Source organism: Clavelina lepadiformis, chromosome 1 (assembly GCF_947623445.1).
Source record: "Clavelina lepadiformis chromosome 1, kaClaLepa1.1, whole genome shotgun sequence".
Taxonomy (NCBI): Eukaryota; Metazoa; Chordata; class Ascidiacea; order Aplousobranchia; family Clavelinidae; genus Clavelina; species Clavelina lepadiformis.
This window is the reverse complement of record NC_135240.1, coordinates 6,775,428-6,789,111: the sequence shown is the minus strand read 5'-3', so window position 1 is coordinate 6,789,111 and position 13,684 is coordinate 6,775,428. Positions and strand designations below refer to the sequence as shown.

Sequence of the window (13,684 nt, the reverse complement as noted above, 5' to 3'; positions counted from 1 at the left end):
AAGTTAGTAAAATTTATAAAAGCATGAATTTTAGCTGAACGACAATGTATTTAAGGATAATTTAGGGCAAGTCTGCATCGGCAAATCAATAAGATCAAATTACGAGACACCAGCCAGTTGCGAAAGAGAATCACAATATTGGGTAAGGGAATTCCCTGTACAGAGACACAAACTTGCAAATAATTTTAATAAAAATCCAATTATTGCCGCAAGTAAAAGAAACCAAACAAACTTAAAGACAACAGGTTGTGTAGTTTGTTTAAAATAATATAAAATAATCAGCAACTTTATCACTAAGCTACTCTAAAAGGACTTTTGTGCAAATCTTTTCTATAAAAGTTAGAAGACCCAAAAATTGGTTAACCTTAAAAGAGAAACTTACGTGCTTGCAGAGAGAGAGTTTATTTCACTATTCAAAACAATCTAAAAAGGATCATAACATAATTCTAACATAATTTATTGGTGTGGGACAGCGAAAAGACCTCATGGCCATGTAGGTCATCTGCCCCAGATTCTATTGCAAAGAAAAACAATTATAACGGATAGAAAAAATAGCACAAAAGAAAAAATTCATTGCACAGCATTGCATACAAGAAAAAAGGTACAATATTCTTTTTCATTTTCAGCTCTCAGCAAGTGTTTCTGTGACGATGTGCTCATCAAATTAAGTAAGCTTACTTGCAATCTATCAATCTTATTTGCTTACGCTGATAAGTTTGGTAAAGTTAAGTTTAGCAGATCCCGAAGAATGGCCAGGGCAAGCCTGATTATTGTCTGTTTCGTGCTTTTAGTGACGTTATTTGAGAGCATCTACGGCGTGCACAAAAACCTGTGAGTATGGCTTTTGCGAAAAATATACCGCTGTGAATTACTCAACGTCCTTAAAGTTACGATATTGGATGGAAATTTTTGTTGATCGTTAGGTCACGTTTTTAAAATGATTCCGTGTTTTTATTTTTTCTGGTTAAAACTAATGTAACTTAATAACTTAAGTAATCTTTCTTGTAATGAAACGATAACAACTTCCGTCATTTCTTGTTTTAATTAGGCTACCAAGCCTAAGGAAAATTGGGAGTGTTACTACTGAAACACTTTAAGTTTTTCAAATAAAAGTTTTGTTCCATGCATTGTAACAGATTTTTCCAAAATTGTTTGAAACGTTTTTTTGCAAAAACTTTAAAACTTGGCGTAGGCCGACAGAAATTATGACAACGTGATGCGAGACACAAGATTGGTGGGACTTTGCAGTTTCCATACTTACTGACAGGTCCTAAGGCACTTTTATACACATTCGGAAACGTAATTCACTCATATTTGTAATTTTAAAAGGTGCGCGCGACATTTCCTTCTCTGAAATGGACACCCTAATCACTTTTGACAACCCTGTTTGAAATTATAGTGTAAATTAAAGTTCATGTTTCGGTATAGACCTATATATGGCTAAGTTTGGGTCAACAAACTCCTTCAGCAATATAAAATATTGATGTGCAGAAATTAAAGGCTATAGTCGTAGTTATACAGTATTTACGTTCTTCATTAATCCTTATGTCAAATAACCACAGTGTAGGCCTATTTTATTAACAATGAAATGATAAAATATGAAACACATATTTTCAAAGACGATTGCGATTGGCACTCTGAAGCAAAGCTTTTCAAATCTCTGCGTTAAAACGATCATTCCCTACGCAGTGTCAACGCACTTAAGATGGATTGCAGTCATTAAATATTTACAGCCTATAGCCTTATATTAATTTATGCTAGAGGCTTTTTTACCTGGAATTTTATGAGGCAATTTTGTGCAACGGGAAATAATCACATTGATTCTACTAACAATGAAAAACTTATGTCGTCTAAAGACAGAGGTGGGCAATCGGTACTTTGGAAGTACCGTCGGTAACGGTACCGGTACTTGGCAAAAAATGTACCGACGGTTCCGGTATTCGGTACCTAAACTGGCTTTTATGTTTTGTTTATGAGAGCGTTCATTTCAATTTGAAATATTTATGTTTCAGGGTATATGCAGGACCGGATGGCCATTCGGGAAAAACTTCTAGAACGTCTCACCACGTAAAAAAAGTAAATTAAATCTTTTCACTCATCCAATTTACAGTGTTAGCAACAACATCATTCACCGCAGTCAATACTGAATAGTTGTTATTGTTGGTGTCGTAAACTGTCGTTAATTAGCATGTTATTTCCAACCCTTAGACCCATATAATAGCAGGATGACATATGTAATATTTTGATTTTAAATTTTCGTTGAAGCTGAAGGCTCAAGTCAGCAAAGCGGCTGATTTTTTGAACGATCTTTTCCTTGGATACGACAAACACGTTCGACCACATTATAGAAGTATATTATGGGTCTAATCTCGTAATTTCTTATAGATATAGTTCTAATTTACATGCTTGTAATTTTCATAAATTAGAAGTCATTATTTTATCTTTGTGTGCAATTGTGGTGTATAGTAAATGACATAACAAAACTCATTTGACGAAATCTTTGGTGGGTGAGCCCATATGTCACGACATAGCTCTAACTACAGGTAAATATAATCGTTTCAGCTGCACCCATAAATGTGTCTGTCAACGTTTTCATCAACAGCATAGGTTCGGTCACAGAAGCATCAATGGTAAGATTTTACTGTAATTGTAATCAAAAATTTTATACGAAAAACAGTCAAAGTTCAAAATAATTTTGTAAAGCAACCCTGTTCTATTGTAATTTGTTCCAATTCTCTGTACTGCTACTACGCGATAGGATTATAAAGTGAACATTTTCCTCCGGTGTCGCTGGAACGACGAACGACTTCGTTATAATATATCAAATGGTAAATCAATGACTTTGCATCCTGGTTTTATGAGAGAGATTTGGATCCCGGATCTATTTTTCGCAAATGAGAAAAGAGCAGATTTTCACAAGGTCAGAGCATTTCCTTGATTTCACAAGTTAATATTTTGACTTAAGAAAAGTAGATAATAATTTAATGATTAACCATACAATCATAGAGGATTTACATATAGAAGACCTGGTAACACCAAAAGATGGTTATTTTTATCCCAAATCTATAAAATGAAATATCCACTTTGCAACATGTAAACTTTAATGTACATCCGAGGAGCATATAAAAGAAGAACAACAAGGTTACAAATCTTTTACAAGTTCCGTCGTACAGGTGACGACCGAAAACAAACTGCTTCGTTTACACTGGGATGGTGACGTATACACGAGCATTCGACTGAGTCTCACGCTGGCTTGCCCGATGCTTCTTCAAAGTTTCCCGATGGACACACAGATGTGTAAAATGCAACTTGAGAGTTGTAAGACATTTTGAAAGGATTAATCATTGACCGGGGAGATTCAATCCCTGTAAACTTTAACCTATTATTATATAACAACTTTGACCTATTATTATTATATAACATTGTTCAACCAGATTTTTAAAAGGGGCTGAAATGATCGAGGGTTCACTTCATAAAGGACTAAAATTGACTGAACATACAAGACTTTTTTGTTCATATTTTGGAATACTTCCAATGTTTCTATACTTCGCAGATGGCTACAACCAGAGCGACCTTTTCTTTTTTTGGGCCGAAAATAATCCCATCCAGATAGCAGAGGACCTGATCTTGCCACAGTTTGAAATCTTAGACCACAAACTTCAGACTTGTACCAAGACTTACGACACAGGTTTAGTTTAATACAGCCCTCTGAAATAATTGAAACGACCCAAATTTTATGACAATCTTTGGTAACAGCCGAGGTGCAGATTTTCTTTCTTCTCTCCCACAGGGCAATACACTTGCATCGAGGCGATCTTCTTTTTAAGACGAGAGATGGGATATTACATGATCCAGACCTACATCCCTTCGGTTCTTATCGTCATCCTATCCTGGGTATCCTTCTGGATCAACATGGATGCTGCTCCCGCCAGAACCGCTCTTGGGATCACCACCGTCCTTACTATGACCACGCAGAGCTCGGGGATTATAGCCTCGCTGCCGAAGGTTTGTTTCTGACGTCATGCGTGGTTGCTGTGCTTTCGTGCGCTTTCTTTGTGTGTGTGCGCGTCTAGGCATGAAGGTTATACCTTTTATCCTCATCAAAGGTGTCATACGTGAAAGCTATTGATGTTTGGATGGCTGTTTGCCTTACTTTTGTATTCTTAGCGCTGGTGGAGTTTGCAGCCGTCAACTACCTTTCGAGAAAGCAGGTCAGACTACGTTGTGTCATACTTTATTTTCGTAAAGTGGATGCACGAAAGTCATCCTAGACAAGGACAAACAGTGTTTTCTCGTTGTTCGCGTTTTTTTCCCTTGATTTCAAACTTGTTGTAGCGTTTGTCATTCTACTCCGAATGCTAGGTGATGTCGTACAAATCGCAAAGCACTTCTTCTATGAACAGCAAAGAGTTGGAGGTAGCAAGTGAGTCATCGGTGGGCAAGCAAGGAGTGCTTAACGCAAAATCGAAGATGGTAGGTCCTAGACAGAGGCATTGTAGTGGTCATAATCGTGATCAACTACATTTAGTTATGAAGCTTTTATTCTAAACCTCAGCGTACTATTTAAGCTCTCTCATTTGTTACAAAGTGTTTGCTTCTGAACTTTTTATCTGTCGAGCTGTTTATCGATATTCACCATAATAAGCATATTTGACTTTTTTGATGTGAAATCCGAACAAATCTTTAGAACTAACAGATTGGAAAATTTCAGAAAGCAAACAGTTGCAGGAGAAGAGCGATTAAGATGGATAAATGTTCCAGAATCCTCTTCCCAATGATCTTTGTCATCTTCAACATCACCTACTGGTCCACATACTTGGTAAAAGAATAAAAATTGTTAGATTTGAATATGAAAAAATAAAATGTTTACACAATGATAACTTTTCAGTCTGACAGAAACGACGCGGGCACTTTTACAAACTGAAGTTATCGTCAATTCTCTTTAACAGTTTGATGATGTACGGTTTCTACGCATCCTTTTTGTCAGTTTCTTCACTAATTCGTTCCTGATGATATACAATCGTGCTTGTATAGGAGATGTTCGCATGAAGTTCAAGCTTTATAAGCATGAATGGTGAATTTCTTACTCAAATCATTGCACTGCTCCCATCATAACGTACATAAATAAAAACCCAGTTATTTTTTGCGGTAACTTATAATGAAGTCAAAGGTTTTAAGATACTTTAAGCAACGATGTGGAAAGTAGGTCAGCTTTTGAAAGAAATTAGCTTATACAGTCACCATTGGCATTTACTGTACTAGTAAAAACTATATAACTTACTTGATAAATATTTGGTCGGTTACAAGACTAGCTAACAAAAATATTTTATGGATTTTAAACACTTTCCACATGAAATTTCATAGCTCTTAAGACAACAGAGTTTATCGAATAACTCAAGAACATATGTTGCCACTTTGGAATTTTATTCAATTATAAAATGACACAAAAATGTCAACATTCCTTCGCTTACACTGATTTTGTTGTCGTTAAAAAGAGATTTTTCAAAATAATATAATTGTTTTTTATTTCTCTTTCTCATCCTAATATGCGGAAAGGCCTTTTATTGACAATTCCATTTGTTCATTACGTCGTAATCGTTGCACATCCAACAAAGGTATTCAAAATAATACATCCTGTTGCGTTTATGCTATAATTTGTCGTAAGATGTTTATGTCTTCACGTCAGAGCAGCCGAAAATAAGAAGTGAAATGTACCCAAGTTAAATTAAGCAGATTTTGAACCGATTGCGTTATCAACACAATGGCGGTAGTGAGGTTCGGTGAGATTATAACGTTTACCTGTTACCTGACGAGGTGTCAAAAAAAGTTGATTTTTTCGTTCCCAGAAACATCATGAAACTTTGGCAAAAATAACTTTCTATTGCATTTGTATAAACATCTGTCTTCGCAAATCAATCACCCAGTGAATTAAATTAGACCGACAATAAAACTAAACATCAACCGCCATGATAACATCCGAATGTTAAAACAATCGATCTCGAAATCAAATTTGTCTTCTTACATTACCATTTTGACGATTTCTATAAATTAGAAATTCACTTTGACAATTTTACGCCCCATCAGCCGTCAATTGAAAGGTAATTTTCCATTGTTATTAGTTGCGAAGGAAATTTGCGTTTAATATTGATCTTCGAACGTCAAACCAGTGGCACCAATTACTGCATTTAGCCGCACACCTCAGACGCGCAATGCACGCAGCGAGCACACTTTGCAAGACCAGAATTATAAAGTGAAAACCTTCAACAGCTAATAACGTAATTTGACGAGTTTAAAGATAGCGGATGAAAAATCCGTCGATTGTTATTCGTCCTTGCTAGGACATGATCGATAAATGTTTTCAACTGCAACCTTTTTGTTGTCGTTTACCATCACGCTCTGACTATGTATATATCACACAGAGTAAATGACAGAAAATCATCAGAAAGTTATGTTCTATCCTATCCACATTGCACGGCTGCCAAGTATGTCTTGACTTTTCAAAAATTTTCTGCAAGAGAGAGTAAGAAAGACAGAAAGAAAGAGAGAGCGTTTTTCATTCGGTCCCATCTTGTCATCGAACATCGCATGCTAAGTTGCCAGATCTCTGCAACTCGAGACAAGAAAGAGTTGAGATGAAAGCAATGCTGAAGATGACGTTTTTATTTCTCGTGACCTTTGCACTTGGCAGGAGTTCGGCTACTGAAAGGTAAGCACGAAAGGTAAATTATTATTTCGGTATATAGCTGATAAATTATTCAAATATATCCATAATTTGATGAAATTTTTATTAGAACGGTATAAACGCATAATCACATCTAAAATGGAAGCTATTTCCTCCGCGTTCCGCAACACACTTGATGTGTTATTTAATATGCATATAGACAAGATAATGATAAGGCGTTTTTAGAAACGATAGTTTCCATTTATTTGAAATTATATAAACTGAGATATTTGAAAATCTTATAAATTGACAAAAGTAATGGAAAATTTTAATGTATCTTAATGTGTTAAAAATATATAGAGTATAGTTGGAACAAAATCGAATTTTGGTCTGAAAAAACATTCTTTTGTTTGTTTATTACTCAAAACTCGATGGCATTCGTTATACGGTTTTATGGACCGTAATTTCTAAAATGTATGTATAACTGTTTTTATTTAAAGCAGATTACTTACTTTTTGATCACAATTATGGAAACCCTACTCTCTATTCCCGTTGTGAATGATTAAAAAAACGCGTTGGAAAGAAAATGAAACATTCCCACAATAGCAGAGAATAGTTAAAATCCAGGAAACACTTCGTAAGAGTAAATATGTTAACATAGGTCTCTGTATTGTCTTGATGATATGTATAGACGTGTGACGTAAGGGCGGGAAACCTTTATGCTCTGACGTCGTAAGCTAATGCAGTGCTGATGCAGTCGCATGTTACCATCCCAGAAAACTTATAAACTTGTTTCAACCAAACCACAAGCACGCATTAGGGCTTGCATTCTTTTTGAAACGATTGGTTTTGCAAGTGTAACCTTGTTTTTTCTAAAGTTACCTACCTTTTAGCCACTAATGATACAATCAATATTGATTTGTTACAGAAGTGTTTGATGACAGTTGAATTTCGGATGATACGCTACACCTTTGATATTATCTTACTTATGGTAAATTGCTTCTTGTCTGCCAGAATTCGTTTTGAAGGATTTCAGCATAATCTTGCTTCCAAAAAATATCAGAAAAGATCAGTCGACTCAGATGATTACTGGGTTGATTATTATGACGACAAAGACACAGCCAGAGAGGTACCGTATTGATGTTTCTTCTGTCAAAAGTTTTGTCTTCCATTAATATGTGAATATAAACCTGTAATTTGTAGACGGTGGCGTCAAGAATGACAAATTCGATTCCGAAAGCCGGAGAATCGGAGACAGACGATGTGTCCCATTTTCTCAGCAACCTACTTGTGGGTTACGATAAACGTGTTCGACCTCATCATAAAAGTGAGTACAGTACTTCGGTTAATATTTATATTTAACTTGTTTTGACTATATGCATTCCATAGCCTAAGACAGGTTATTCTTTCGTTAAACAATAATTAGACCGACCTATACTGCGTTTCAAAATGTCTTTGTCCAATTACTGCAAAGTAAAGTTTTATGTTTGCTGCAATTCCAGAGCAACGGGTTAACGCTACTGTAAGCGTCTACGTTAACACGTTTTATGACTTAGTAGCTACTAGTATGGTAAGCCCTTTATGTATACTTTGCAGTGTTTTAACCATGTTTTCATGCCATTGCATTATGTTATTAACAATTAGCCTACAAATACAATGTTTTTGTTATTACATTGTACTAACCTTATTTGCGTTATCCTAACATCATCGTTTTGTTATCAATGATATGATACATAAGCAGCCTGCCATATGCTTGGATTAACCTACCGCATTTGTGTTTGCATCCGTCCACCGATTACCGCGTTTTAATGGCTTTCGTGTCAAAAAAACTTTCATTTTTAAGCGGAAATACCACAAAATGGGAAAAAATATTTCATCCGCTTAATATCTTTTTTCTTGTAAAAATCAGGGGCCCCAGTCAACAATACGGTCAATGTTTTCATTAACAGTTTTGGTTCGATACAGGAGACGACCATGGTGAGTAGAAATCGTAAAGAGGCTGTTTCTCTCGCGAGTCTTGTACAATTACCAGTTATCAATTTTGCATGCGCCATTCAGCATTCTCGAACGTTTAGAGCGATTTGCGTTTCACGTCGTCTGCAGTGAAGTACAATGTGATTTGGTTTGTGATGCTCGGTCGCTTGCTACAATAGTTAAGTTTGAAGTGTAAATTGTTTATGCTTTGATTTCGAAAACGCATGCTGTGTTTTTGCGTGTTAAACGTTGTTGGATAAATAATTTTAATGGGTTTTGAAGTTATATTGCATAACAAATATGAACAGGTCATTGACAGTGACTCTTTCAAAAAATTCATTCTACAATTGTTTCCACACCTTGATCAATACTGAGTCATGCATTGGACAAACCTTGTATCTTACGTGCTTGATGTCTTAATCTACCAACGAAAATCCCAAGGGTATAACTACTTAATTATAAATCCTGATAAATTAACTTCAAAGATCTATACTAACAGGACTACAGGGTAAATATATTTCTGCGATGTCGATGGAATGATCCGAGATTAGCGTACAAAGACGACTACCCGGACGACACCGTGTCCTTACACCCCTCTATGATGGAAGAGATTTGGAGACCGGATTTATTCTTTACCAATGAAAAGAAGGCCGACTTTCACAAGGTGTAGTGGTGGAACATCACGTTTTAGGGCTAACTATATTGTTAAGGCAACAATTAGCAACTAGCCTGACTGCTGGTATTTATTCAACTAGTCCATTGTTTTCTTTTGCTTGGCCGTAACAAACGCGCTGGTCCATCACAATTTCAAGTAAATATGATTTCTGTGTAATGTTACAAGCAATGTATAGAAAACTTCGCCTCTTTCTTGCCGGCAACAAAATCAAATTAAATGGCAAAAATCATGTTTAAAACCGCAGAGCAACGCATCAAAACCGGCAGCAATACAACAAGTTCATTCGACACGTCACGAACGAGCTTTAATCAAGCGTAAAGCATCTTCACTGAAGTAATCAAATTAAGTGCATGTCTATTTTCGACCAGAACGCATTTGCTACTGGATGCGAACACCGATCCTAACTCAACAGGCTACGATAAAAAAAAATTGCCTGTTCTGTCGTCACAGAGCGGCGGAATTGGTATTGTATTGGCAAAAATCCAAATTAAAACGTGACTACATTACATCTGTATGGCGATCTTGAGAAAGGATAAATATACGTCTGATTAAAGGATAACGTCATCAAATGTTCCAATATATAACCGTCACAAAACAGAGGGGCATGCAGGGTATATTATTTCTTCTCATCTTCGTCATGCATGCACAAGCGTGCTTGTAGGTATCAAGGGTTCCATAGCAGCTTTCCACGACTTGCAAAAGCTAAGACAAATATGAAAGGTTTGAGCGCAGGGTATTTTGTGCAAAGGACATTTGAAATTGCATTGCATTCGTCAGTTACCTTGTTACTGACATGTCATGTGACGTTTTAGCTGCAATGAAAACCCAACCGTAACAAGTTTGACGTCATCGTGCTTTCTTATGTAGGTGACGACGGAAAACAAGCTGCTTCGAGTCTACAGAAACGGTGACGTTTACACGAGCATTCGTTTAAGCTTGACCTTGGCCTGTGCGATGCATCTACAGAATTTCCCAATGGACACACAACTGTGCAAAATGCAGCTGGAAAGCTGTAAGTACCTTGCGCTAAACGTGCTCTTCGTCGCCATGTTTTAGTGACAACTTTTTCTAACAAGCACTGAATTTTCGTCATAGTTTGATGTTGTTTTGTTGGGAGTTTGTTCTTCTTTCTAAAAATACATTTTTTCAAAGACAAAATCCTAATTAAATTATAGTCCTCGCCAAGGACCAATTTTCAGGGACGTCAGGTGTCCACCAACTTTCGAACAAGAGGGACCTAAAATCAGGAGAACAAATAAGATAAATGGACGCGGTTATTGAGTGTAAAAGAATTCCGGTCACAAGGTGGTTTACATACCAAAAGTACCGACGGTATCGGTACTGGGAAAGTACCGCGGTACTCCCCACCTCTGACTACAAATGTATATTTCACAAAGTTTTCTAGCAAACTAAATCCTTGCAATCACAAGCACTGCACTAATTCGTGATTGATTTGGAAACTTATACGTATGAAAGCACGAGATACAGTGATGCAGATCGTGGTTTTGCCATTTATAGAAATTGTTTTGCGGGAAACTCTTAAAGACCTGTTTTTTTGGCTGGTAGGCCACTAATTGACCAGTACAATGTTGTAACAAGTATGAATGGTGATAAAGTATTAAACTGGCATGTGTAGATATTTATGGTAAGTATCTCCTAATATTTGTTACTGATAGTTGAAGTGATTTTTAACTGAAGTTTAGAAGTCACCGAAATCTTTATATCGACAGATGCTTATGACATGAACGATTTAGTGTTCGAGTGGCAGAAAGAGAAGGCGGTACTGATGGCAGACAAACTACTTCTTCCACAGTTCAAGATACTCGGTTGGAAGCTTAATTCCTGTACTAAGGTCTACGACTCGGGTAAGAGGTTAAAAACGAAAACGACGGCAAGGCTGTTTGAAAAATACTGTGCCTTAATACAAAAATGAACGTAAATATTTCCATTAAGAGCATATTAAGTCATATCGTCATTGCATCTGTTTACCTTCAAGTGGTGGGCGCAACCTTGCGCGAGTGTAAACTATGGCAAAAGCGCAACCATTTTTTCCAGACTCCAGTTAAAAATACAGTGTATACCTTTCTTAGGGTCTTTCACTTGCATTGAGGTAACCTTTATCCTGAAGAGAGAGAAGGGATACTACATGATCCAGACTTACATCCCATCTACACTCATCGTCATCCTATCCTGGGTATCCTTCTGGATCAACATGGATGCTGCTCCCGCCAGAACCGCTCTTGGGATCACCACCGTCCTCACTATGACCACGCAGAGCTCAGGGGCAAGAGCTTCTTTGCCTAAGGTTGCCAAATCCTCGATACCTTTATGACAAAACAAATATGATTATGTCATTATGATGTCATTTGTTGTAAGGTTTCGTACGTAAAAGCTATCGATGTGTGGATGGCAGTTTGCCTTCTTTTCGTCTTCGCAGCTCTTCTCGAATTCGCTGCCGTCAATTTCCTCTCTCGTCAGAGAAAGAATCTCTTAAAGAGAAGTTGGTTGTCCAAACAAACGGTGAGTCCGCAAAAATTCTACGCTTCAAATTCTTACGACAAAACTGCGAGATTCTCTTTGAATAAAACGAAGATCTAAGCATAAGGTTGACTGCCTTAACCTACAATACATTTCTTTGCGTCAGCATACAATATGAATCCCGATTAAGTAAACTGGTGTTTAGTTGTCTGCACAATCGTGCAACACCTCAGTTAGAATTTACCAGCAGGTTATCATTACTACATGTAGTAGGCTAGTACGCTAAGTTGGACTCTAATTTCGTCACAGCAAGCGTTCAGGCAAACGTTTCTAAAGAAACCCGACAGGCATCAACGAACCGACTCGAAAATTGTGACTTCAAAATCGGACGAATTTACGGAATTTCACCAAAACTGGATAGTTGGCAATCCACCTTTGAAGGTATTACTGCAGTAAGTTGCATAATCACAGACAGTGATAACGATAAACGAATGACAAGTAGAGGTGTTCAAGCAAACCGGTGTTACGGTTAAAACCTGTTAAGCAAAACGACACTAAACTTGTTTCAGTTAACCATTACTGTAATGTAAAGCGTAACGACATCTAGTCTGCTATCTAAAAGTTCACATAATCAAGAAGTAAATGTAAACACCGATGTCCATTGTCCAGTGTTCACACAAAAGTTCCAGCAAGTTCGTACAATTGTGCCTGGCTCCTAGCCTAGCTGTCCCCTCTAGAGGCATACAGTTAGTATTTAACTACTAAGCTTACCTTGAAAGTTTCCACTTGGTCTTATAACGAGTTTAAGGGTTGCAGATAGGCTACCAGTACTGTACCTTGACTACCCATCTGATTCTCGAGCTAACCATTATACCTTTAATTCGATTGAACAAACTAAGAAAAGAGAACTTGGAAATGTGTTTAACTGGTTATTTTACAAAAGTTACTTTAACTTCTTATGCTTATGGTACCAAAGTCAAGCTTGGAAAGTTAAGTCTCGCAATCAAAATGTGCAACCACGATTACGTCATAATAAAAGCCGTTGGCAAACAATCGTTGTAGAAAGAATGCCCCAACCTGCAATGCAACCGTAGTCAATCAGTTTCTTGCCTAGTGCTGCCGATAAATGTTACTCTACCGATTCCTTTTTGTCTTTTTATCACAGGATAATGAAAAAGAAAATGAGAAACTGGCAAAAAAATACCAACAGAAAGCCGCGCTCGTTGACCGGATTTCGCGCATTCTTTTCCCGTCTGTTTTCGCTATCTTCAATCTTTTTTACTGGATCTCTTACCTGGTAGATCTTAAGGCTAAAAATAAAACTTTAGCTTATTTTCTCCGCTGCATAGTTGGTATTTGGCATTCAAGCGAATGTTTATAAAACCTGTTTAGATTTCGGATATTTTGTAGTTAATTTAAAGATTATCATGATTTCTTTCATTGTTGAAAATGATTTTGAGTCTAAACAGTTGTAAGCCAATTTACTCTTTGAACACAATGCATTATTAAGTTATTCTCCGTTTCAGGCCAACAGCAAAAGTGAAGAAAAGCATTTAGAAGGCGCAACTATTTATGACAAGTTGTAAAACTCATCCAGTTTGATGGTCACCTGTCGTCGATCACAAGGAACTCTGATTTCACTTTCTGTCAACTTTCCACCATTTTACGTCAAATATTTTAATGCGTTTCTTACCAAAGGTTGAACATGGTACTCTATTAGACGGCTCATCTTTTTGGTTCATCTTGCATGTTTTGATTGTTAGTGGACCTCATAGTGTTTTCCATTAATTTATTTTACATATAAGTAGTTGCAATGTGTATTGTGTAGATTGTTTCAATGAAGGTTCCACAATACAAAAAAGGTGTCGCAATTCTTAGTTCACCAAGTAGCCTAT

The 13,684-nt window shown here is 36.8% G+C and overlaps 2 protein-coding genes and 1 long non-coding RNA gene across 5 annotated transcripts; 2 read left to right on the top strand and 1 right to left on the bottom strand.

Moving 5' to 3' along the window:
• Window positions 1–655: 655 nt before the first annotated feature.
• Window positions 656–5,654, top strand: LOC143446499 (glycine receptor subunit alpha-2-like). Its single transcript, XM_076946156.1, has 12 exons — window positions 656–831; window positions 2,013–2,076; window positions 2,266–2,350; window positions 2,563–2,630; window positions 2,759–2,920; window positions 3,174–3,318; window positions 3,554–3,688; window positions 3,791–4,005; window positions 4,107–4,211; window positions 4,363–4,473; window positions 4,712–4,819; window positions 4,889–5,654. Exons 1-12 carry the CDS (start codon window positions 749–751, stop codon window positions 4,922–4,924), a joined length of 1,317 nt encoding a protein of 438 aa, XP_076802271.1. The 5' UTR covers window positions 656–748; the 3' UTR covers window positions 4,925–5,654.
• An 869-nt stretch (window positions 5,655–6,523) lies between these two features.
• On the top strand, window positions 6,524–13,668 carry LOC143446474 (glycine receptor subunit alphaZ1-like). 3 transcript variants are annotated; one of them, XM_076946137.1, is made up of 12 exons: window positions 6,524–6,706; window positions 7,676–7,790; window positions 7,865–7,988; window positions 8,571–8,638; window positions 9,135–9,299; window positions 10,179–10,323; window positions 11,042–11,176; window positions 11,402–11,616; window positions 11,688–11,831; window positions 12,099–12,241; window positions 12,955–13,086; window positions 13,316–13,668. In XM_076946137.1, exons 1-12 carry the CDS (start codon window positions 6,633–6,635, stop codon window positions 13,344–13,346), a joined length of 1,491 nt encoding a protein of 496 aa, XP_076802252.1. In that variant the 5' UTR covers window positions 6,524–6,632; the 3' UTR covers window positions 13,347–13,668. The 3 variants fall into 3 exon arrangements, with proteins under 3 accessions (XP_076802252.1, XP_076802235.1, XP_076802242.1); XM_076946120.1 differs by having other exon boundaries at window positions 6,526–6,706; window positions 12,099–12,230; window positions 13,316–13,666; XM_076946127.1 differs by lacking the exon at window positions 8,571–8,638 and adding an exon at window positions 8,164–8,231 and having other exon boundaries at window positions 6,527–6,706; window positions 12,099–12,230; window positions 13,316–13,666.
• LOC143446494 (uncharacterized) lies at window positions 9,513–12,889 on the bottom strand. The gene is made up of 5 exons (XR_013113940.1): window positions 12,561–12,889; window positions 11,393–11,635; window positions 10,332–10,441; window positions 10,093–10,207; window positions 9,513–10,013 (listed from the first exon to the last, which is right to left on the bottom strand). It is a non-coding gene; the product is annotated as an uncharacterized LOC143446494 (long non-coding RNA).
• Window positions 13,669–13,684: the final 16 nt, after the last annotated feature.